This window comes from Pararge aegeria, chromosome 25, assembly GCF_905163445.1.
Source record: "Pararge aegeria chromosome 25, ilParAegt1.1, whole genome shotgun sequence".
Lineage (NCBI taxonomy): Eukaryota > Metazoa > Arthropoda > Insecta > Lepidoptera > Nymphalidae > Pararge > Pararge aegeria.
Window position 1 is genome coordinate 1,216,527 of NC_053204.1, and position 27,243 is coordinate 1,243,769.

Consider the following 27,243-nt stretch of genomic DNA (forward strand, 5'->3'; position numbering starts at 1 on the left):
GGACTCAAAAAAAAACGAGACAAAAAAAAAAAGAACAAACACATGAAGAATGAAGCAGGATACAAAAGGACAATTGCCATGAAACTATCGATTACAAGTTCTACGAAAAGAATAATCGATAATCGAAAAGGTTCATTAACGATTATACAATACCTCATCCCTAGCGAGAGCTGTCAAAATTATCATCTTAAATAAGACAAAGAATAGTAGTTTTATTATTTAAGTAAAAAAAAAAAACGAAGATTTATTTCTAAATAAAAACTTTATTTTAAAGCACTTATGACATTCTTAGTTAATACTCGTATCAATAATTATTTATTATTTCATTATACAATTTTAATGGTTAATTTTATTTAAATAATTACAATAATTTGAACATGTTAGATTATGATACAAGCGGATGCTTTAGATAAAAACTAATAATAAATCACTTAAATGAATTTACAAATATACAAAGCAAATATAGTTTTAGGAAACATAATACAAGTTTTAACATTTTATGGCATGGCCAAAAAACACTGCTTTATCAGCGGTGTTTTTAACTATTATAACTTCAGAAGTGGGATCAAAAATCCTAAAGTGGATGCATACAATGTTTTTATACAATAATTCAATTCAAATTGAAATATAAACTTTAGAGTTATAATAAAATTAGAATACCTAGAAATGCAATAAAAATTATACAATAATAGGTACATGTCTTATAAATTATAATGATTATTTCATTTGCAAACTATGGCAACGATTGTGTTGCACGCAATTCTAAAGTAAATTGAAAGTTCTAGAGGTAGTTCTGTCCTTTTCACACGTGAATCCCGTGGAAGGATAGCACTATTTTTTGGCTAAGCGGTTCGGCACTTCTAACTTTTGGGAGTTCAGTGCGTATACAGTTTAGCTTTGAAGGAAAATATCGCGAGACAACCTGCATGCCTGAGAGTTCTCTATTACGTTCTCAAGCGCGTGATAAGTACACATATCCGCACTAGCGTGGCGGATTCCGGCCTACAGCGTTCTCATTCTGAGATGAGAAGAGTTTAGCTCGCTAGTTTTATTATTTATTATCATGCTGAATTTTGGAATTGTTTATTTAATTTCGATTATCGATTTATGTACAGCTTAATTGAGAACTTTTTTTACAGTAGTTCATAACGATAAATGTATTTATACAGAGTAGAAGTTACACGCTGTACAATTAATAATGGATACAAGTTTTAAATAAAGATATTAAAGCGTTCGATTTTAACCTATCTGTGGCGGTTTCCGCGGTACCAAACTAGATGGCGCCACAAGATCCTACATCGCGCTAACGAAGTTTTTACAAATGAGGGACATCTTCTGAAGATGAATGGTTAGACCTCCGGCCCTGACTCTAACACCAGCTTGGAGGAATAACTTCCTATTGTTGCGGTTTGGCGGATCATTATAGCCCTCGTACAAGTTTAAAACTATACAAGGTCATCTAGGAAGTATAAAAGTTATAATTAATATATCTATCGATAAATGATTAATGATTTATTGCTATCATAGTCATCCGTAACCGCATTTGACCTTAAATGTAAACACAGCTGATGTTTTGGTTGACACCACGTACTTTGTGAAGTTCCTTCTGCACTGTCCTATTAATGTCAGCAGAATGTTGCGGAACAGAAGATATACATCATCGAGAATACCGTAATACTCCATAGTATGTTCCCCTTTTCAAAAAAGCCTTGTATAACATAACACACTTGATGGTAAGTGTTGTAGCCTAGCGAACGCGCTTGATTAGAAGCTAACTATTATTGTTTTAAAAGTACCTATATTATAGGTGGCAGTTATGCAACATATCTATATGTCAGTGTATATTAGGTGTAATTTTTTTCGTCGTACATTACTAACCTTGTTAATCTATCCAATGTCTACAATAGTCTTCATTGGTAAAAAATAATGAACCAAAAATTAAGGGAAAAAAAGGTGTATAAGAAGTATCCAATATCGAGTGTCAAAGGCGCGGTGCGGCAGCGGTCAAAATTTAATCAATTGCGGTTGTTTTATGCAGCAGAAAAATACATTCGAATAATTTCTTAATTTTATCAGCTGTTTCCTTTCTAAATGCAGAAATTAATGTTTTATTTTTTTACAACTCTAGGGCATGTACGGGCAGGACACAATAATCATATCCCCCGATGAAATCCCCTGACAAGGAATACAATTAACGTGTCTAAGCACGGGAACATGGAATAGGAGAAGTTTACCCCCGTTTATTATTACACATATATATTATTTGGATATTATTTCCACTTGTGCGCCAGTGCTCTGAAAGATAAAGCTGTGGGAGACGATAAATTTTCATCCTTTCCTCGGGGAGATAATTGTTTCCTGCCCTACTAGCCGTACTGGTGTAAAAAACTTTAATTATATTGAATATTACTACGAGTAACTGTGGATCGGATAGTAATCATTTATTGCAAAATACACGTCAATAAGGTTTTACATGTTGGTTTAAGGTACAGTGTATTGCCAGTAATTTGGCATGCAATGTTACAAAATAGATACAACCGCCCAACTAATTGATGTCAAAAGGGAATGTCGATGTAAAAAAAGCACTGTTGAAAACATGACAGTCAAGGAAAGAAATCCATTACCATCACATATCTTTCAAAACGTGTTTCAAAATGGCGCCCTCGTTGTTCCTTGTCTGATTGATTCCAGTGTCTAAAGTGTTTATTGGAATTACTCTTGTATCGGATTCAATTGAAATCTGGGATGACGTTTCCATAGAATCTATGTTCTGGAATAGAAGGTTGTTTGAGCCGGTCGATGGATCCCTTCTGTGACCAACTTCAAAGACTGGATTCGGTCCTGAAAATGAAAAAAACAGTTTTTATACATATTTTTGCATAACTCTTTTCTGTAGCTTTCTCTTTGGTGATTGTGTTTTGTTAGGAGGATTGTTTTTCGGGTAGGAGCCTCGACTAATGGGTTGCAGCTTTTATCAAATCCCACAGAAGCCGATGGAGACAGTCTACCCCCTCGAAGTTTATTCTTTTTAGTCATTGTTTTTTTGGTAGGAGCCTCGACTAATGGGTTGCCGCTTTTATCAAATCCCACAGAAGCCGATGGAGACAGTTTACCCACTCGAAGTTGAGATCTCACCAGAAACACGTCTTCATCGAAATCTTCAGTGATGAGAGAGAGAGAGGAGCCTCGACTTCATTTTCGGGCGGCCGATTTTGAATCCCAGCCTCTTACTTTTGTAAGTTATGTGCGTTTAAGTAGTTAAAATATCACTCGCTTCAACGGCGAAGGAAAACATCGAGAGGAAACCTGCATGCTTGAGAGTTCTACATAATTTTCTCAAAGGTGTGTGGAGTCCATCAATCCGCACTGGGCTAGCGGAGTGGACTACGGCCTTAACCCCTTCTCAATGTGGGAGGAGACCCGTGCCCTGTGGGCCGGCAATGTGTTCATGTGATGATGATGATGATTCTGTTTTTGTACTATTATTGAAAAGTATATCACATCATATAACAAAAATTCTCAACACCTCAAAGATTCAGACCAAAATAAAAATCATTTATTTTAAGAGAGCCTGCTTTATAGTTAAAGTGGTGTCACATACTTCAAAAAGCTCTCAACAACTTTTTTGTTCTGATACATTGAGAAGAATTATGAGTATAATATTATGCTATACCCCTAGAGGACAAGCCCGCTACCATCTTAGACTACCCAGTCAGATAGTAGTCCAACACAAAGGCTAAGCTGTAGCGAAATAAAACACACAAGATTTTTGCGATTATGGCTTCGTTTATCCGTGAAGTTACCCCTAACTAGAGTGAATCTTTCTTCAACTCCTCCTGGAGCTAGAGACGGGACTTGCTCTTCTTTCTTAGAGTCCCATCATGTAAGGCAAAGGCGCTCTGGTTTGAACTCAGTCTGGGTCAACTTAACGATCTCCAGAATTAGCAAATCTGACTAGAACCAGCTTTATACTCTAGCTCTGGTAAAAGTCAACTCAATTAGCTGTGGAACTCTTAACTAGAATGAGAATAGACATCTCTCTCTTACCAATGGTGGAGCTTTTCCTGGAGCTAGGGGCGGGACTTGCTCTGCTTCCTTGGAGTCCCATCATGTCAGGCAAAGGAGCTCTGGGTTTGGATTCATTCTGGAGAAACTTGACGAATTCCGCGGCCAAACTGTCTCCGGAGTTGGCAGATCTGACTAGACCCAGCTTTTCACACTCAGTCTGGTTGAAGTCTAATACTGTCGATAGGACGCGGAGGATTTGCGTTCTGAAACAAAAAGTGGACTTTAATCCCCCCACTCGAAGTTGAGATCTCACCAGAAACACGACCTTCAGTGATGAAGGAACGATCAGAGAGAGAGAGAGGAGCCTCGACTTCATTTTCAGGCGGCCGAGTTTGAATCCCAGCACGCACCTCTAACTTTTGTAAGTTATGTGCGTTTAAGTAGTTAAAATATCACTCGCTTCAACGGTGAAGGAAAACATCGTGAGGAAACCTATACACCTGAGAGTTCTCCATAATGTTTTCAAAGGTGTGCGGAGTCCATCAAGCCTTATTCTCATTGTGGGAGGAGATCCGTCGGTAATGAGTTTAGAATTACATAACAGTTGCATAAATAGCTATTACTATTACTTTTGATTCCGGAAAAACAAACGCTAAAAAAATACCAAAAAAAGCTAGCTATACCTGTTGAGATCGCTCCGGTTTGCGGTGAGCACGAAGTTGACCACCAGGTTCTTGACCAGGTTCTTATCCACTTTGTCCTGCTGGTTGGAGATGGCGCTGTAGTACCTCTCCTCGGCAGCAGCTATCGACGCCTGCAGAGCTCGTACTGCGTGATGAAATATGTGGGTGTTACAATAGGTCTATAAGATAATCTCACGTCTCAGTCTTAGTACAAGATTTGCTCGCTTGCAATCGAGGACTTTTATGAGGCCATAGAAGATTCAGAGTCACGCAGCGGGCGATGGAGAGAGCTATGCTAGGAGTATCTCTACGTGATCAACTCAGATATGTGGAGATCCGTAGAAGAACTAGAGTTACCGACATAGCTCAGCGAGTCGCGAAGCTAAAGTGGCAATGGGCGGGGCACATAGCTCGGAGAACCGATGGACGTTGGGGTCTTAAGGTGCTGGTATGGTGACCCCGCGCCTCTAAGCGCAGCGTAGGTCGGCCCCCAACGAGGTGGACAGATGGCATCAGGCGAGTCGCTGGGAGCCGCTGGAGGCAAGCGGCCCAGCACCGTGTATTGTGGAACTCCCTACAAAAGACCTATGTCCAGCAGTGGACGTCGATTGGTTGACATGATGATGATGATGTATCGAGGTGTCGATTTCTAGTACCAAACTCTGTATTGTCAAAGCAAAATGGACTCAATATCAATCGTATTGGAGTTGCAAATCAAGTACTTTTGATTTTAGTTTTACAAGCGTTCTGTCGAAAGTTCGGGTTAAGAATTGTACGCACGTTTGAGCTGTAACACAAAGCAAATAAGATCCATTTTACTCCGACTTTCAAGTATTCCATACTCGTAAACGACTCCTTGATTGAGAGCGAGCATTCTTGTACTAGGGCTACTGGTGGTAAGTGATGAATTGACGGCCGATTGGCGCAGTGGGCAGTGATCCTGCTTTCTGAGTAAAAGGCCGTGGGTTCGATTCCCACAACTGTTAAATGTTTGTGTGATGAGCATGAATGTTTTTCAGAATCTGGGTAGTAATATGTATATTATAAGTATTTATATACATAAAATTATTCATTAAAAATCATTCATCAGTCATCTTAGTTACCATAACACAAGTTACGCTTACTTTGGGGCTAGGTGGTGATGTAAAGTAGGCCTACTTTAAGATTTCTTTTTTGTTGCAAAATTGGACTTTTAGCATAGGTAAGAAATGCTTTCAGAAGCATTTCGTATAATGTAATACGATGTAAGCGCGCGTGTGTGTGTGCGCGTATTACGTGTGTCGATGTTTATATCTTGATTCGCGTCTACGTTACTTACCAGGTAACGCAGACTAGTAAAATAAATTCTAAAATTATTTATATAAACTTAAATATGTACGTTTGTGTATTATACATAAACCAAACAAAATAAAACATTAGAATCATACAGATAATTAGTGCGGAGGCATACTTATAACACTGCTTTGCGATCAGAGACAATCCTAACATTTATGAGTTATGCAAGAATATTAGGATATGCAGAGCTTTTGTGCATGTATGAAGTGCACGCCACGGCACCTGTCTATACTCGCTCATGATGTCCTAATCCTAAGCTTACTTGGCAGAGATCGCTACTAAGCGATAAGGCCGCCTTTTTAATCTACTTCCGTCTGTGTATTTATATTGCTCTTTTATTTCGGAAAAAGTAAAAATTTCGAAACCGAGAGGATTTGAACCTGCGACTCTCTGGCAAACGCGGCCTGTGGCCTCAGGTTCAAATGCCAGATAGTCGCAGGTTCAAATCCTGTCGGTTCCGAAAATTCTAATATGCATTTTAAATTGATAAAATTGTAAATTCCTCCAAGTGTAGGTAAAGACACTAATAAAACTAATAAAATTATAAGAATTAATAAAAATCACATTCCCAGAGAAGGCTCATACTAAACACCCGACGCCACATCATGTGTTATGTAATAAGTGTCATTAAAGTGTGTCTCCGTATTTATACAGTTGAAAAAAAAAAGATCTAAATCTACTCTCACCATGCGGGACCGTCGACGAACGATGGCACTGCGCGCACGATATCAAAGTATTATTCAGCCACTGGGCAGGGAACGAACCGCACCGACACTTGTAGCGACAAGTGGTCACCGCTCACAAATACTGCACTAATACCCAAAGCGGGTTTCACAAGGTTAAGCTACGACTTGGCTTGTATTTCACATGTATAATCGAAACACCGCCAGTTTGGATTCACTGGAATTTGGATGTGGTGTCACAGTGGAATTGAACGCATTTTGTAAGTTTCGCCAATCTGTTTTTTGTTTGGTTTAGCATAAAATGGAACTTGGCATGTATTTGGTGAAGTAAAATGTAAAAATCTAAGCAATCATTCAAGCTAGATTGTTGGAATTGGAAAGAGACGAGTCATGTCCAGGATATTTTGATGGATTTTAGTTCACCAAATATACGCCAAGTTTCATTTCATACTGACGACATATCTATTGTGAATGAATTGTGAGATTAGTTCAGCCTTATTTATTTCTGCAACAGTTATAGACGTCGTGGAAATAAACCATTTTAAATTAAAAAATTCATACACATACATTCCGTTAGATTCCACTGTCTACAGAGTTAAATCTTAGCACCGTGATTTTTATAGATTTTATAAGCCAAGTTGTAATATACGGCCAAGAAAAGTAAAGCTTGTTTATTAATATAAATGGTGTAGTAAAATTTCCTGGAATCCTACCCACCAAATACGAGCCAAGTTGCATAGCATAGCCAAGTGAACGCTTGGCCATTATGAATCGTGCGCTTCAATGGGTGAGTGTATGCTCGGGCAAAATGAGCATGCCAATACTTGTAAGTACCGGAATGCTTGGCCACGCGAGCATGCCAAGTGAGTCTTAAAACAAGCGAAAGTGCTATTCGTCCCCATTATATATCATTCCACCAGTACCTGAAGTAATACTCAGAAACAATGCGGCATTCTACGAGGATCTTCTATCTACTTCTTCTACTGGATGGGGGGGTAAAAAGGTAAGTACAGTGTTGCTTCAAAAACATGCGAAAGTTTTATCAAAATCTGTGAAGCTTTCGATATATTAATGACTCCTATCGAAGGCCCCGTTGTGACCTTTAAGGTGAAAGGGGTATGCTTAACAATTTTTGAAAGTTATTACATTTTGAAACTATGCTCCTATGCTAAATATGAATCCGAGACCTCAATTATTACTTAAGAGCATGTTTTTGAAACATTAAACATAAATACACACGAAAACATAAACAAACTACGAAAAACATATAAAACAACATTGGTGCTGAAGTAGCGAGTGAAGCCGGAAGTAGACTGTTCACCATCATCATTATATGCTAAGACAAAAATATAGAAAAGTTTACTTTAAGAAACGTAGAATAGAATAAAGAACATACAGAAACCGTGTACACGACTAATATTGAAGCATCGAAAACCACTCCACTTTAGTAGTGTTTCTCGAACAGGCGGTTATTTGACAGTCATTTCGTTCTATTTATCAGTTGACAGTAATTATTTTACCTCTAATGTGCACAGGGTATGCATTTAGCGGGCAGATAAGTAAACAAATAATAAATAAATAAATAAATATACTACGACAATACACACATCGCCATCTAGCCCCAAAGTAAGCGTAGCTTGTGTTATGGGTACTAAGATGACTGATGAATATTTTTATAATAAATAATATACGTAAATATTTATTATATACATATAAACACCCAGATACTGGAAAAACATTCGTGTTCATCACACAAACATTTTCCTGTCTTGGGAATCGAGCCCACGGCCTTGGACTCATAAAGCAGGGTCGCTGCCCACTGCGCCAATCGGCCGTCAAACGTGATATAAACTTTAAAAAATCTCCAGTACGGGTTATAAAAAACATAAGGATAGGCATTGTAATAGTTATAAAAAGACTACCCTGTACTGGAGATTTTCTTCATTTTATATCCTCTGCATACCATTTGTATACCCTCTATGCACGCCACTGGTAATGGGGAAACTGAGAAAAGTCTGCGAGCTAGCGCGGGTGTGTCCGCGGGTGTGAAGTGAGACCTGCGCCGGGCGTTTTCACTCTTTTTGGGCGCAGTGCACTACATGCAATGAAGGCTGAATGAGGGTTCTGTACGTTCTTAATTCTGAGTCACGTAACATAAATCTCAAATCCAATGCTTCAATTTCAGCCGAGTCGTTGTTCAGTCTGGCCAGTTTAGATTAGGTATGCGGCGGTCGTAAAGGTGCAAATCTTACTTATAAGCAGTAAGCCTCTCTTAAAATTACCGCAGACTCAAATACTACAAAAAACTCAAATTCTTCAAACAAAACCAATAATGAACAGTCGAATTCCGGCGATGAAAAAACACATTGTCTATACACATAAAACAACACAAAAAAAAAAAAAAAAACATAAGGCGCTGTACAAACGTGGACACAAGCAGTGCATTTCTAATGTTCTTTTTTATTTTCACATTGTTAATATGGAAACTTCAGCACGCGCCAACAGTGGTTTCCGATTTCCATATCAACATTTTTTTTTCTCCAAAAGCCTTAACTGCTAGCTCACTTGGTGGTTAGTGGAGTTGCAGTATACCTGCACAGATTATATGGATGCGATTTTTAAGATTACATATATTACTTTAGAACAGACTATAAAGTTTGTTTCACGGTACATGACACACCGTGGCAAGCTTGTTTATAAAAAACGTGGATTTTTATAAAATTTTATATTTTTTTATTCCTTGTGTTTTGGTGTTTTGTTAAAGCTAGTACTGAGTGATCAGATGACGCTAATGAACACTGCAACCGCGGTTGCCTTTGATAATGCACAATATCAGCGTCATTGGTGGACAGAAACCTGAATGTTATATCATTTAAAAGCGATATTATGATATTAAAGTATATTTATGTGACATTTTATAGAACTTTGACTTTTATAGAACTTATTAATAGATTTTTTGTATATTATTATTATTTGATTCGAATACTTGATAAGAAATTTAATTGAATGAGCATTGTAGAGACATCGTTTTTAAGAAATCAAATTTGCATGCCAATCAATGGCGATTGTAGCACGATTATAATATTGTACCCACCAACTATGTAACTCAATCTGCAAATTAATAAATGGAAATTAAAGTGACAACGTTGTCCACGTGTGTAAAGCGCCTAACGATCCATTTACTTCTAGAACATTGAAATAGTTAAATATATTTGTCGCTGCCATTTATAACGTCAAATACATACGTACCATTTCAGTGATATAGAAATAAAGGACCAAAGTCTGCCTCTTTAGAAATTGCCAATAAAGATTTTTTTTTTCTAAATCGTCTTTCAAAATGTTTAAAGTATGTATTAAACGTAGGCTTATCGAAAATTACTAGTAAAGAGAAAATAATTACTTAATCAATAAAATAGGCGGTGTCTAGCAGTGGGACTATGCCAAATATGCCAACATAGAAGCTGTAAGCCTAGAGATGTTTGAACTCGTAAATCGGCAATTTCTAAATACGCAGACCTTAGGGTAGTCAAAAACGAAAAAAAAAAAACAAAACGACGTCACGATGGTTCACCAGATTCCTCGATCAAACCTCACATGGTAATCTGAGTATGGCGCGACGCAGGCGTCATGGCAGTGACAGGTCGTGGTGACTGTGCCAGTGTCACGTCTGTCAGTGACAGCTGCGTCGCGACGTCATAAAGCCTCACAGTTACCAAATGAGATTAGGCCGTGGCTGGCTTGAAGCTTGCTTCTGAAATGCTGCTTAAGCTTAATTAAGTACAATAACAGAGTCACAGTAGAGCTACCGTACAGAGGATAAGTTATGGTACCTTCTTAGAGCCATGCTCAGATAAAGTCACTTGAAAATTTCAAAATACTTAATGTGTGTAGTAAATATGACTCGTGGCAAATGCAGGAACCTTTTATTAAACTACACTAAACGTTTCATAAGATAACCCTCGTGTTTACAATTAAAAAAGTCTCACAGTTGTCTGCAATGTAGGTTATGCAAATACGATTTTCAAAATACGAAGCTTTTTATTTTTCTACATTTTACTGGCTACGCGTCAAAAAACTGCAACTAAACATAATAATTATGTATTTGGGGATACGTGAAATGATTAACATTTATTATCGTCTGTATGATGAACTAAGCTGTGACTGTGAAATTAGGGTGCGTAACAAATGTCTTTCAAAAGTAAAATAACAAAAAAAATAGTTAAAATAAAAATTAAAACTTTATGCGTTTAGCTATTCAGTCAGGACATACATTTACAAACAACAACGACGCATCAACAGACAGAGAAACTACATTTATCAAATATAAGTCACTGTCCAAGTGGTTTCGTTAAAAACTGTGTGGACAGTGAAATCAAATCTTAACAGTCATACAGTTGTCAAACTTCGCTTAAGTGATCGTAATATAAATTCAAATTTGCAACGGTCACTCAAAATGTTCACTTCGGAACTGTCTGATTGCTAAACTGTGTTAAGTTTACAAAGATCCTTTCAGATTCAACAGGCCGGCCGGGTCAAAGAGCATAATATTACACTATGACACTTTGTTTACATTGGAAATTAAGCTTTAATGCGTTTAAATAAAACCTATTTTATTTTGCTCTGCTATTTGAGTCGGCGTATCCAAAAGGAGCCGTAAAGGTCCGCCAATTGATGAAATTGCAAGGCAAGGATTCTTTAAATAATAAATCATAATAGACTGCAACATCGTAACAATAAACTCGAAATTTCAATAGCACTGATCGTGCAAGAATTTCGAATAAAAGAAAATGACACACGAGATAACTTTTATTTCTTGAACTTTCGACTTTAATATAATGTGCTTACGGTCTTAAATGATAATTTTAAAACCCTCGCCGTGTATATCCCTCAATCGGCCCTAAGACACACGTTCAAAGCAAGACTGCACAAAGGCAACGCCAAAAACTACGTAAAACAAAACTTACTCTCTCGAGCACGTAACAAACAAAACTTACTCGTTTGAGCACGTGTGTCTGGCTATCTCTACAGAAGCAGTGCGGAGTCTGGCGTGATACCAACTGATAGCCTGGGGGCCAACTACCCCAGAATTACCAGCTGATATTTAGCCATATTCCGTACACCACGCTACTTTGTCGAAACTTCTTATCATAAGAAATCGGTTAGAAAATAAATATTTAAAAAAAACAAACATTAGTACAATAATGTAGCCATAATGCCGTTATTCAACAACTTCGATTTATCAACAAAAAGGAAAATTGAAAAAAAAAAATAATAGCTTGATGTATAAGAAGCATCCTATATCGAGTGTAAACGGCGCGGCACGCCGGCGTTATCAATTGCAGTCTGAAACTACTGTTTCTTTTTTTATGACTGGTGTAGTAGAATTCAATTATTTTGAATACCACTTTGTGTTACTGTAATTCGATTAGATCGTTGCGTTTCTTTTCATTATTTAGATGAATAACGGCACTACAGTAAAAATACGATATTGCACTATTAATTATTCTAAGACCGAAAAAAACGACATAACTAAAAAAAATAGTAGACCACACATTGACTTATGTTTTGCTAATTCCATTCGTTTTAGATATCGTACTCTTTCGAAACTGTTAAGTCGTTTTCCGAATTATACGGGCGTTGTTTATAAACGTGGCATAACGTTGGAACAGTTATGTAACACACTGCTTAACTAATCCAAAGTTAAATTAAAGTAACTTGTTTATTAACAGGGCTGTGAAAAATTACACATAAATAATATTGGATAGAATCAGGCGGTACTTTGCGGAAATCCATGATATATTATCAAAATTAAGCTTCATTTGCTATACTCCGCGAAAAGCAGCAGAATCTGTGTGAATCCGGAGAATAAATGTTAACAATTATTCATTGTAAAGTCAACATCTCCTGAGGATGCTCCGGTTTCGGAGCGAAACGTGCGTAGAGGGTATATTGCCGAAAATCGGTTTGGTGTGGAGTATAAGGATTGAAGAAATTATAAATTACACCACACAGATTCTCCTGCTTTTCGCGGAGTACAGCAAATTAAGCTTAATTTTGATAATATGTACATCAATAATAATTTTAGTCCACATACAAATAAAGTTAAAAAGTTGTCTCTGTTGACAAATTTATATTAAAGAAATATTCCTTATAGTTTTCTAATATAAATTCTATCTCTTTTCTCTTTCACCTTTTTTTTGTGTTATTTATTGAAAGAGGTTTGGCTCTATCATCTTTTTTGCTCTCATACAATATACATTATCTTTGCAGCATATTTAAATGTAGGTACTACTGATATATACAAATCGTTTTAACAACAATGTAGGATCTGAATTTCGCAACTCTTTTAAAGACCTTCCTACCCCATTTGGGGGTATTCCTGCCATACTCACTAACAGGTTAGTCCGCTGCCATCTTAGACTGCATAGTGACTTACCACCAGGTGAGATTACAGTCAAATGCTTACCCGTAGTGGAATATAACCGAACCTATTTTTTTCCTTAAAATAGTTGCGAAATTCGGATCCTACATTTTTTAACGGGCAGGGCGAAATAAGAATGCAAATACTGCATGATACCTCTAGGTCCAGACATACCTTGCTCCTTCAAATCGTTAATTTGAGCCGACTTAGTCTCAACCTGATCGCCAAGTCTAGTCGCAGCCTTCAGCCCCGCCACGGACTCCTCCAGTTTGCCGTTCAGCCGGTCTATTTCGTATTTTAATGCTTCGTTCTGACGTTTAACGTCCTCCATTTTGTTTCTTATTTTTTCCGTTGCGCAGAACACGTCTCTTTCTTTATCTGTAATTTAAACAACCTCTACTTACACTAAAAAATAAATAAAATTAATAAATAAATATACAACGACAATACACTCATCGCCATCTAGCCCCAAAGTAAGCGTAGCTTGTGTTATGGGTACTAAGATGACTGATGAATATTTTTATGAATAACTAGCTGTCCCAGCGAACTTCGTCTCGCCGATCATTTTTTTTTATGAATGTTATATTTTAATACTTATTATCCTATTCCGGTCTAAGAGAAATCCAAAAAAACAAATATAATAAAAATTGGTTCAGATGTTCTTGAGTTATAAATGGTGTAACTAACACAACTTTCTTTTATATATATAAATACTAGCTGTTGCCCGCGACTTCGTCTGCGTTTGTTTGTTTTTTGATGTGACATTAAGTTTATTTGTTGTTCTAAAAAAAATGTTAAGTATTCACTATCGCTAAGCCTTAAATGAGGGGTTTGCTGCTGTCCGCTGAGGAGTTCTGTCCTCTATCTCCAACCACAGTTTGGGCAAAATTAAACACATATACCTCTATATCCTCTCCCGAAGGAACCGAGCTTAATGTCGGGATAAAAAGTATCCTATATTACTTTTAACACTTCCAAGAATATGTGTACAAAGTTTCATGAGGATCGGCTAAGAAGTTTTTGCGTGAAATAACTTACATTGACATTTATAATACACACACCGCCATCTAGCCCCAAAGTAAGCGTAGCTTGTGTTATGGGTACTAAGGTGACTGATGAATATTTTTATGAATAACATACATAAATACTTATAATACACATATAAACACCCAGACACTGAAAAACATTCATGTTCATCACACAAATATTTTCCAGTTGTGGGAATCGAACCCACGGCCTTGGACTCAGAAAGCAGGGTCGCTGCCCACTGCGCCAATCGGCCGTCAAATAAATATCTCAGTTATAGATACAAATCCTTGGGGAAAGTGATGGCCATGCCGCCCACCATGTAGACGTGTTCCTTGCATGCCCTGTGAAGTGTTGTTCTTTATAGACGATGGTATTCCTCTTACCATCAGGTGGGCCGTCTGCTTGGTCCGTCAATTATTACTTGTATATAAAAATGTTATGTCGGGTTGTGTACGCTTCAAAAACTCAAAAGTACACCGATCGAGCTGATATTTTAGCATGATATATAATACGCATCAAGGATTGTTTTTATCTGTTTTTCTCAACCATTCAATCACAATGTGCCACAGCGAAGCGTGGCAGGGAACAGCTAGTTACTTATAAAATATAAATCGTAATTCTAAAAATAATAATTTGTATCATTTAAAATGATAAAAAAGTGGGTCTTCCATCTGTTTGGTGCTATTATTAGTATCATCCGCATTTACATACAGTTTATATCAACTTGTACAAAGATGATGAAGAGGAAACAATTCTCACCTAACTGGAACTGTTCCAGCACAACCTGTAAGTTGGTGAGTGCAGCTTCGCTTCGACTCCTGGCGTCGTCTGACTCGCTCAGCCTAGCTTGCACCTCTTCACGCTGCTTCTCCAATAGCTTGATCTGGTTCCTCAACGTTTCCACTTCTTGATTCGCCCGAATACTGTTCATCATTACCATCATATCAAACCATTAGCGGCCCACTACAGGGTCCCCACCCACAATAAGTTAATAGTTTATTCCATAGTCATACATCCTGGCGCAGCGGTGGTGGACTCCACCCACCTTTGAGAACATTATGGAGAACTCTCAGGCGTTCAGGTTACCGAATTTTTTCCACCGTTGAAGCTAGTGATATTTTAACTGCTCAAAACGCACACAACATATAAAAGTTTGAGGTGCGTGCTGGGATTCGAATTTGAAGTCGAAGTCCTCATTGGGCTATCACCGCTCTATTGAATGAACGAATGGTGTTACACAAATATTAAAATCTTATGAAGCGACTGAAATCAGGGTAAGACTTCGGCTTCCCTTTTGGAAACCGAATTCGATCTCCGGCACGCAGCTGTAACTTTTAAGAGTTATATGCGTTCTAAGTCATTTAATATCCCCTTGCTGAAACGGGTGGCGGAAAATATCTCCATAATGTTCTCAAAGACGATTGAACTCTACAAAAATCGCACATGTCCAGTGTGGTGGACTACGGTCTAAACCCTTCTCATTCTGAGAAGAGACCCTTACACACAAGCGTGACACAACAGCGGTGAATATTTACCTACATTACGATATTGCGAGTAAAATTCAACCTAAACACCATACCAAACAGGTCAAAACACACTGCACCTAGTTCGATTCAAAGTCATAGTCAAAGTCAAATATTTCTTTATTCAAATAGGCACATAGATGGCACTTTTGATACGTTGATTATATACAAAATGTGTACATAGCAGTGAGTAGTGATGGCGATAACTACAATCGTAAACCTAAAACTAAAGCGACGAGGGTTCCAAATGCGCGCTGCTCTAAGAAGAAGCAACATCTCACATTGTCACCACCCAAGCTTTTTTATCGTTTACGTAATCCTTTATACTATAAAAGGACTTTTCTATAAGCTTTCGCTAAATACAAACTTTGAACTTTTTTAGTGACATCCCCATGATATCAACCGGTAATTAATTGTAAGATTAGGCACATACATTCAAACGACAGGATACGCGACGGGCGCCATTTATTGAACAGCTCGGGCCGTTTATCGCAAAGACAAAATATAACAGCGGGAATTTACTAATTTACGGTAATTACGAGCACTTAGCTTAGCACCTATTTCACTGATTGATCGATTTCATCGTGTTCCTGGCAAATCCTGCGTAGTGTTGCTTTGTTTCCACTTACCAAACGTCAGGTCCTGGAGGAAGTAGTGTCAATAACGCTACTTCCTCCAGGAAGTCGTGTCAATCGTGTAGAAGGACAGCTGAGCTTTATGGGATTTCTTTTTTCCAGAAAATATTAGTACGCACGGGATCTAGGGAGACAGGCGAGATAGGACTTCGTGGGGAGACCACAATGCTCATCCCGAAAGCTTCAACATACCTGTTGCTGGTATAAACGGTGCTGGTTTGCTTAGCCCTCTCTTCGATTTGGTGCAGTCTGGCCTGACATTCACTCAACTTCTGCTCTGATGACATCAGCTCCTGGGTGTAATTCTCCTCCAGCTCCACCAAATGATGACGCAGTCTTTCCAGCTCTCGGGAGGAGTTCTGTTCCTGTTCTGACAACTGAAAATAGAATCGGGAATTTTGGATGACTGAACATGCAAAGGCTTCTCACCAGTTCAGATCAAACATGATAATGATAACTCTCTAAAAATTTTACTGGTTTACGTAATGCCCCTAGTTAAGATTGTTAACATAATGCCTCTAGACAGAAAACTTAACACCGAAAAAAAAACCTGTGCAATTCACACACGCCAGAAGTGATATTTCTGAAAAGAAGCCTGCATTCTGTTTCTTGGTAACAAAATGTGTAATGTTTTATTATGTCTGATCTGTCTCTCGCCGACTTTATACTATACCTTTTATCGTGACGCATTTTCGATTCATCGAGTTTCAAATCACAACGATTCTAAAGAATTTTTACTTAAACAAAATAAAGGTCCTTTATACCATACAAAAACCTATCTTTTCAACTGCTTATGGTTAAACACCATTAACAAAAACATCGCACTGATTGAGAGAAATTTGCTGTGGTCCGTTGAGAAGCACTTTCCACCATTTCTAAAAATCTTCGTCAGATTTTTGCTGCCGGGATAAGTGGATCACAGAAGGCGTATACACGTTAATATTAATCTCTAAATTAATTTGCAATAACCTAGGATTAAGAGCGACATCAATTTGATTGGGATTGATTGCTATCGTCACCGTCGGCAACACTAAATTAATTTACCAGTTTTAAGCAAAATTCTCACTAACTACATTATATTCTACTCCACTTCTAATAATATTCGTGTATCCCAAATAAATAAGAAATATTTAATTGTAAGTGTATAGCTGATTGTATCCTACAAGTCATTTATAGCGTACCTGTGTATTTTCTGCCGTCAATTTTTTAACAGTCTCCAATTGATTCGTTAACCTCTTGTCTAAATCTTCACATTTTTTTGTCAATGTCTTATAAGCTTGACTTGCAGAATCTAATTCAGATTTTAACCTTTCATGTTCACTTACGTTTTGATTTAAAGCCATAATTATTTCATCTTTTTCTTTGAGATTTTGTCGTATTGTGTCACAATTCGTACAATTTTTTGCATAATTTTTCAGTAATACATCTTTTTCTTCAAGAATTCTCTTAAATTCATTATTTTGTTCAAGTAACACTTGGTTAAGCCTCTGTATCTCATTGTGGTATTGTATGCTTTCATTGTGTTTTAGATTCACTAAATTTATTAATTCATTTTTTTCAATGGTTGCGTTGTCTATCACAGTTTTAAATTCTTTACATGTATTTTCTAGTAGCACTACCTTATTCCGCGTTTCTAATATCTCTTTTTCTTTTGTATTTAAAATGGTTTGTAGCTCTGTTGTCAACTTTTCTACGGCCTGTTTGTCTTCTAACAATTTTGCATATTCATCGTTCGGTTGTGTTGTGTTTTCTGATGCTTTTATTTTATCTCTTAACTCTACAATTGATTGATTCAGTTCCTTTATTTCCTTATCTTTGGTATCTAATAGTGACTTATTTTCTGCATAAGAATTTTGTAATTTCTGCAAAACTGAATTCATTTTAGATAACTCTGTGTTTTTATTATTAATTTCATCGTTAAGAGTATATATTTGTTTGTTGATATCTTCCTTTTCTACTTGTAATTTTTTGAGTTCTTCATGACTTAAGTTAGAACTTATACTAGTGCTGCTAAGTTTTTGTGTTAACTCGTCAACAGTACCTACAAGTCTTTCGATTTCTTGACTTTTGATATGGACACTATTTTCAAGATCAGTTGCATTTTGATGTAGGTTTTCAAGTTCAACCTTATTTTTATTTACTGTTGTGTTTAGATTATCAATAATAGAATCTTTTTCATTCAGATCAGAAATGAGTTTCTCAAATTCTTCTTCTAGTTGTGCAATTTTTCTGTCTGTAGAAGAAAGATCTAATTCCAGTTGGATTTTTTTTTCTAAAAGCTTTTTGTTTTCTCCTTTGAGAGCTAATACTGTGTTATTATTGGCATCAAATTGATCAGCTTTCAACTTTAACGTATTAAAAGTTTCTTCAAGTTTAGTCGTATTGTGAGCGTGGTCGAGGCTCTTTTCTTTTAACAAATTGTTTTCGTTAGTTAACTCTTGCTGTTGGTGTTGTAAGTTTAAAATTTTTTTAGTTAATGCTTCAATTTTCTCTTTAAGTGTTGTGTTTTCTTGCAGTATTTCTTCTAATCTACTGGCAGTTACTGTTTCTGCTGAAACTTTATCCATATCGGTTGCAGGTCCACTGAATGATTCTTTTGATTTAATGTCTGTTTCAATTTGTTGACTGATATTATAGGCTTCTATTTCATTCTCAAGTTCTGTTAATTTGATATCCAAATTTTGTCTACTTTTTAAAGATTCCTCCAATTCATTCTCAAGATTTTTTATTCTGCTATCTAAGGTTTTGTTTGCAGTTTCTAACTCTCCATATGAATCAAGTATCGTTTCTTTTTCATGTCTAAGGTCTTCTATTTGTTTCGTAAGTAATACTTTATCGTTTTCCAAGATATGAATATCTATTGATAGCTGCTCATTTCTTGAGTTAGCTGAATGTAAGCGTTTTTGTAAGTTGTCTATTTTATCAACAGCTTCCTGTAATTTAACGTTTTTTGTAACATTTGCATTGCTTTCTAGCTCTTGCACAGCTTGTGTTTGAGCTTTACACATCTTTAACTCACTAAGCATTGAAGTATACTTGTTTTTCATATCATTTAGGCATTCTTGCAATGATTTTTTTTCATTTCGAACGTCAATAAGTTCATTTTCTATTCTTTTGATTTCAGATTCAAACGTTTTATTTATTCTGGTGCAATCGGCTAGTTCAGTTTCTAATTTTGTAAAATTATCTTCAGGAGTTTCTATTATAGGCTCCAGTTTTGAAGTATTTTTCAATGCAGCTATTTCTGAAATAAGAAAATCATTGTTTTTCTTCATTTCTTCTAGCTCACTTTCGAGATGTTGTATATCTGAAGTTAAATATTCATTTTCTGTAGTTAAATCTTCAATCTGTATTTGAAAATTATTTATGCTAAGCTTCTTTTCTGACAGTTTATTTTCCAGGGCATCAATATCTTTTTTAAATGAATTCAATGATTTGAATACACCCTCTAATTTTTGCATAACAACATTTTCTGTCCCCAATGGCATTTCACCAACGTAATCTACAGGTAGATCAAAATTAACATATCGATTGTATAGCTGCATTATTTTATCTGGTTTTATAATATTACTTTCCATAGCTTCGTTATATTCACTATCGCGTTGAGACAACTTCAGTTTAAGTTCATTAATATCCCTTTTTAGAGTTTCTATCACACTTTTAGCATTGTCGTCTATATTTATTTCATCAAGATGTACAGGACTAGAGGTGCGCCTCTGTTTAAAATCATTATATTCTTTCAATAATTTCTCATACTTTTCAATTGGCACCATGTTGGACAATTCATTGGATTTATTAATGACTTCTGTTTCATGCTCTAATTTGGTAACTTTTTCTTGTAATTTAAAAACTTCTTCATGTAATTCCTGGTTTTCTTCTTGAAATTTTTCTGCGTTTTCTTTTAACAAGCTATGTATCCTTTCCAAATTTTGGTACTTATGTAACAAAGTATCATAATCAGGATGTGCCGATTTGAGACTTTCTATTTCTCGATCTTTTTCGTTTATCTGCCGATTTAATACTTTTATTTGTTCCATGTATTCATCGTTATTGTTTTTTAGGTCATGATGTTCTTGTTTAAGGAGTTCGAAGTTTTTCTGTAGTTCTTTTTTCAGTGCTAGTAATCTTTCCATGGCTACTTGATGTTGGTTATCTAAGTCTTCAAGGCTGCATGTTAGGTTCTGATTTTCTTGTCGAAGTCTTACGACTTCTTCATCGTTGTCTACTATATGATCTGGCACATCTCGGTCCTTCAGGGCGGATAGTTCGCTTTGTAAAGCTTGTATTTGCAACTTGTACTGTTTTTCGATTTCATGATCACTCCTAGAGGCCGGCGAGGGCGGATCCCAGTACCAGGTTGACTCCTCTTCTTTAAGGCCATTTTTTCTTGATAATCTCTGTAAAGAGGAAAGGGCAAAAATTAAAGTATGTTCTTAAAGGAAACATTTGAATTTTAAACCTAAATCAGAAATATAAAAACCAACTAATAATTTTGTATAAGTTTATAAGATTATAGTTTTAGTATTAGTTTAAATTTATATAAAAGTAATAAAATTTTTATTATATAGATAGACCACTGTGGTAACTTCCACTTCACTTTCGGGTACCGAGTTCGAATCCCAGCTCGCACCTCTTCCTTTTCTAAGTAATGTGCTCAAAGGTGTGTGGAGTCCACCAATCCGCACTGGGCCAGTGTAGTGGACTACGGCCTTAACCCCTTCTCATTGTAGGAGGAGGTCCGTGCTCTATACCGAGCCGGTATTGGGTTGATGTCATGATGATGATGATGATGACCAGAATGGTGAAATGAATTTTGATTTTTTTTTTTTTTTGACCCAAAGACTTTCATACTTATGAGGCCACAGCGCTAAAAAATTGTCATTTTCATAATAATCTAAAACAGACTGTACACAGAATAAATACGAAACTACCTATACTTAATACCTTAGTCACTCTATAGCAATAGAAATTATTTCATGAAACATATGGTTGCAACGAAAAATAATCTCTATTTTCAATTTTTTAAGGTTGTGAATAGTTTAGCTCTATGGAACATGTCCGTCTGTTTGTACGCGATACGTTATCTACGTTTTATAGCCTGACTCACGTTTGTAACACTGTTAATTGCTCTACAGGCGTACACTTTACATATCATGCACGTTTGTCCCTAACGTTTGTTTGTTCAAACCCTACTTCAAAAAAAATACTCGGTATCGATGTCTTAGCGGCGTGGACAGTGGCGTGCATAGAGGGTTTGCACAGGATATGCAGATGATATAAAATGAAGAAAATCTCCAGTACCAGTTATAAAAAACATAAGGATAGGCATTGTAAGAGTTATAAAAAGCCTTAAGTATTTATAATTTAGAAGGCTTAGGATGGAATAAAAAAACAAATAAATAAATATACTACGACAATACACACATCCCGATCTAACCCCAAAGTAAGCGTAGCTTGTGTAATGGGTACTAAGATGACTGATGAATATTTTAATGAATAATATACATAAATACTTATAAAATAGAGATAAACACAATGAAAAACGTTCTTGTTCATCACAGAAACATTTTCCAGTAATGGGAATCGATCCCATGGGCTGGGACTCAGAAAGCTGGGCCGCTGACTACTGCGCCAATCGGCCGGCCAAATAGTGTTTGTCTGTGATTATTTTTGAACACAGTAACCTGTGATCCTTCCTAATATTATAAATGTGAATGTACGTTTGTTTGTTACGCTTTCGCGCGAAAACTACTTAGCCGATCATCATTAAACTTTGTACACGTATTATTGGAGGTATCAGAAGTAACACAGGATATTTTTAGATATTTTGAAAGATAAAAAAATGTTTGTCAAAAATCTCATATATGACTATAGGTGTAGACTATGCAGCACTACGCTGCGTTCCGAAATTTACGCGGGCAAAGCCGCGGTGCATATCTAGTATCCTATAAATCAGCGTATATATTTTAATTTGCAGTCTTTGAATGCATAAGTAAGTTTTTGTCCAATATTGATTTGATTCGGTGTTGTGCACCAATGTTAAAGAAGGTCATTATCGCAACATCTTCCACATGTGAAGGCGGTTAAACAATATAAAGCGAGTATCAAAAGTCTTGGCATTGATTACAATAATGTTAATATTTGCTAATTACGTGCTGATGCAAATTATGTACATGTACAGGCGGCGATAAAAATAAGTACACTGTTTCAAAACAATATAACAGATTAGAAATAGAAACGTAACAGATTTCCGTGCATTATATCAAAATTAAGCTTAATTAGCTATACTCCGCGAAAAGCACGAGAATCTGTATGGTGCAATATACAATTTCTTCAATCTTTATACTTCACACCACACATATATTCGCAGCACAAAAAGTACCCGTACCTAAAAAATAAGAAGTAAACAAAACAACGTTTACAATTTGACGGCCTTACCGCTTTATATCGATTTCTTCCAGGCAACCAGTGTCGAAGAAAGGTAGGTGGTGGTAGGTGGTACTTTTACCCGTAAGAAATACTTCATTACTTAAATTAATATATAAACAACAATATATGTAACTAAATACAAATAAATGAATAAGCTACTACCAATATAAATATAATATATAAAATGTTATTCAGTTTCTATTTAGTAAAATAATATATTAAATTAAATATGAAACATAATAAATAATTACCCTCAAACATGAAAATTAAAAATGAAAAAAGGGAGCAGTGAGGCGTGAGCTATCACGAGTCATCAGACGATTGAGACAAAGGCTGATCTTTCAAAAGTTTTTTAAGGATTTGAATAGATTTTGCCTCTCTTATAGCCAAAGGCGGATTATAGAGACGGTAAGAGAAGAAGGGGTAGACCATTCCGAAGGTGGGAAGATGACTTGAGAGCGCCATCAGGACCTCTGTGGACAAGTAAAGTCCATAATCGCAAAGCATGGAAGAACCTGTGGGAGGCCTATGCTAAAGCAAGACAAGTAAATAATCAGTAAGAAGAAGCCAAAGGCATACCATCAATGTTATCTCAATGAAAAAAAAATCAATAAGTGGAATCCACCGTTACAGGTGCAGTTGTTCACGTGTCCGACTGTACGCGGTACGAATAACATTCGCCCTTGCCGATTGTCGTTCACTCTTTGGAACCGACGATTTTGCCTCTGCACGTTGCTATGCTCAGTTTAAGGCTGGCTTCACACTAGACCGCGAGGTTAGATACGCGAGGGAGATTGTCGGCTAGGACTGTTCGATATCCGAAAGGACAGGCATAAAAATTAACACAACTTTATCAACTCTCAGAACACTGGTGCAAGGGTGGAAATACTATCCAAATAATGTATGTGCAATAGTAAACGGGGGAAACTTCTATTCTCTGTTCCCGTGCTTTAGCAGGTGGACACGTTAGTTATATCCCTTGGCAGGGGATATAGTTGGGGGATATAATTTTGGTCTGTTGCCGTGGCTAGCCCTGCTGAAGATATAAAAGATACCTCCCGAGTTTATCTTCTGACAAGGGATAAAAAAGACGTGTCCACCAGCCAAAGCTTGGCAAACAGGGTATAGGAGAAGTCATCGCTTGGATATTATTTCCGTATATTGTAAGGAGCTTAAAATTATGGGAAAAGACAAAATATTGTCCTTTCGACGGTGCGATTAACATTTCCTGTCCATTCTCCCTATGCCGGTCCTTGAAGGACAAAATTGAATCAAAAAAGCACCATTTGCACTTTTGCAACCAACTAGGTACACTTATTTAGATTTTCGACTTAAGGTGATCAATTTATATAAAATTTATATACGTAAATTTTAATTTACTATTCCAGAATTCAGCAGTTAAAAGGCTTGGTGACAGACATACAGGTGGATTTTATATTCACTCCAGTCAAATCCATGTAATATGTTTACATAATTGTATGAGGGTGGTGATAACTTCGTTCGCCAACTTGAACCTAAAGCTACGAGAGTTCCAAACGCGCCCTGGTCTAAGAAGAGCCCACAACAAACTTAGCCGAGTAAATTTTTTTGTTATCACCATCTCACAAGTTAACTCGGAGACCAAAATAAAATAGCTTAGAAACTAGTAAGTATCTAGATACTACGATTATCAAAAGAAACACACCTCGAGCAATGCAAAGCTCTAGTGTGAAACCACCTTAACTCTAACATACTAGTCTAGTGGTTATTTATAATATATAGTTATTCTACACCTTGGGCCAAATAGACCTTGGACTATTGGCCCTTGCAGCCACTTTGCTGCCACACTGGGTCAAATGTTTGCGCCAATAATTTATATAAAACTCTCGCCCTTTATTAACGTCCTACTCTCTCATGCGAAATTTTAGAGTATAGACCCACCACGCTGCTCTAATGTGATTGTTGTGTGCTATACAACTTATCCGTCCTTAATTATTTTGAGTACAGACTTCAGGCGTTGAGTAGTTGAGGTTTAAGATTCGAAACACAGTACTCTAAAATTATAATGAGCGAGGTATATTATCGTTTTCATTTGGTTACTAATTGTATGGGGTGACACTTTTTGTATGGAAACAAGTTTGTTTTTTTTCATTCTTACTTAAGCAAGCGATGCGTGAAATAGCGATAAACCCGTTAGCGACGACTGTTGTGTGGTTAAATTAAACTAAAACCTTAATTTTAATTGAAAATAATTACGACGAAGACGTGGCCTCAACGCGATTTATGCGTTATACAGATCCATCAGCATCATAACAACCGATTGATCCACCTCGTTGAGGGTCGACCAATGCTGCGTTTAACGGTGATGAGTAGCCATTCCAGCACTCGGTACCCCAAAGTCGGTTCTCCGAGCTACGTGCTCCGGCCATTGCCACTTAAGCTGAGTGACTCGTTGAGCTACGTCGATAACTCTAGTTCTTTCACTTATCTCGTAATTCGTGATTTGATAACTTAGATACTCAGAGCATAGTTCTCTCCATCGCCCGCTGAGTTACTCTGAACTTTATGATGCCCACAGTAAGCCAAATTTGCCAAACTTCGTGCACATGCAGTCTGTGGACGAATTATACGCAGCGTGCTTACAGCAGCTTTATTTATTAAAACTTTTTTATTTGCACACAACTACAAGTTTAAGACGGAAAAGAAGAATAGAAAAACAAAGACAGATGCAGAATATAGTGCAGTATACTAGGTTACATAAAATTCATAATTTGTTTAAAGGAAATTGCATACAATTCTACAATAAACTACCAATTGACATCTTGGAGACGTCTCTTAAAAAGTTCAAAGTTTTAATTAAACGTAAGCTTATAGAAAATTCCTATTATAGTATAAAGGACTACGTTATCGATAAAAAAGCTTGGGTGTGAATTATTGCTCTAACCTGGTTGCTCTTCTAATAATCTTAAATGACTTTGTGAGATGGTGATAACAAAAAAAACACCCGGCTAAGTTTGTTGTGGGCTTCTTCTTATACCAGGACGCGTTTGGAACCCTCGTAGCTTTAGTTTACGAATGTGGTTATCGCCATCATCTCACTACCGTGTAATTCTTATGTACGCATCAAAAGTGCCACCTATGGGCCTACTTGAAAGATATTTAAAGATATTTTTTAGATATTTTTAAAGATATTTTTTTTGACTTTGAGTTTTTATAAAAGGCGGCCTTATCGCTTATCTGATCACGTAATGAGAAAGTATATTGGTTTTTCTTGTCAATTACCAATTAAACTACTATACTAAACGTCGTCTGGTGCAATACGAGCGTGTCGAGGTCATCGGTGACGCGAACCCATTCACTTTCTCTTACCAAAAATCGCTCAACGCAGCTAAAGAAGACCACTCACTTTGAAGAAAAGACCACTTTGACCAAAAGTTCTACCACTACTAAAACTAGTGTACTAATCTTCGTCTGAAGCATTACGTCACGAGCATGTCGAGGTCATCGGTGACGCGACCTCATAAGTTCCCCCAGTACCAAAAATATCATCACACATCGCAATCTAGCCCCAAAGTAAGCGTTAGCTTGTGTTATGGGTACTAAGATGACTGATGAATATTATACATAAATACTTATAATATACATATAAACACCCAGACACTGAAAACCATTCATCTTCATGAACACAAACATTTTCCAGTTGTGGGAATGGAACCCACGGCCTTGGACTCAGAAAGCAGGGTCGCCAGTGGCGTGCATAGAGGGTATGCACAGGGTATGCAGATAATATAAAATGAAGAAAATCTCCAATGCGAGTTATAAATACTTAAGGGTAGGCTTTTTATAACTCTTACAATTCCTATCCTTATGTTTTTTATAACTCGTACTGGAGGTTTTCTTCATTTTATATCACCTGCATACCCTGTGCATACCCTATATGCACGCCACTGAGGGTCGCTGCCCACTGCTCCAATCGGCCGTCAAAATATGTACACAATTGCGACTACTGGGCAAGGTAGTGGCAACAATTACCTGCACTTTATGCGTAGATTATTTTATAACCACTTGCATAGAAATAGAGGTGCCATAAAGCGGTTCGTGCGGCAACAATGGCCTATAAAACGGCTTCGAGTGCTCGGATCAGGATTCACTTCCTAGTTCAGCGAGTGACCTACGACCGGATTCGACTTCAGCTGTGCGTTGCAGGCTGCAGTTTTCAATTTTGTTTTAGTTTCAAATTTTTGATGATCCCTCAAAAATTTGAGTCGTCAAATTGAGTTTAATTGAAATTTTATATTCGTTTTTACCCTACTGCGGAAGGAGGCGGGTCATGTTTTTCGATTGTTTGTATGTATGTGTTAATAGCGTTTGTAAACACTGTCAACTAAGATTATACAAAACCGGAATAAAATTTTCAAATTATAGTCTTGCTTTTATTATTTTCGTGTCCGTGTGTGTGTGTGTTCCAGCACAATCCCAGCACGCGTCCTCAAATTTTTAAGGAATTAAAATATCACT

General features: G+C 36.8%; 1 protein-coding gene across 2 annotated transcripts in view; it reads right to left on the minus strand.

Moving 5' to 3' along the window:
• Nucleotides 1-357: 357 nt before the first annotated feature.
• Nucleotides 358-27,243, minus strand: part of LOC120634705 (thyroid receptor-interacting protein 11-like) — an 88,319-nt gene continuing 61,433 nt past the window's right edge. Inside the window, exons 3-9 of one of the 2 annotated variants that reach the window (XM_039905477.1) lie at nucleotides 17,499-20,714; nucleotides 16,510-16,694; nucleotides 14,919-15,082; nucleotides 13,305-13,508; nucleotides 4,692-4,836; nucleotides 4,048-4,271; nucleotides 358-2,841 (exon numbers count right to left, since the gene is read on the minus strand). In XM_039905477.1, the coding sequence (XP_039761411.1) occupies nucleotides 2,627-2,841; nucleotides 4,048-4,271; nucleotides 4,692-4,836; nucleotides 13,305-13,508; nucleotides 14,919-15,082; nucleotides 16,510-16,694; nucleotides 17,499-20,714 (4,353 nt within the window). In that variant the 3' untranslated portion in view covers nucleotides 358-2,626. The remainder of the gene's footprint in view (nucleotides 2,842-4,047; nucleotides 4,272-4,691; nucleotides 4,837-13,304; nucleotides 13,509-14,918; nucleotides 15,083-16,509; nucleotides 16,695-17,498; nucleotides 20,715-27,243) is intronic. The other variant, XM_039905478.1, reaches the window with a different exon arrangement.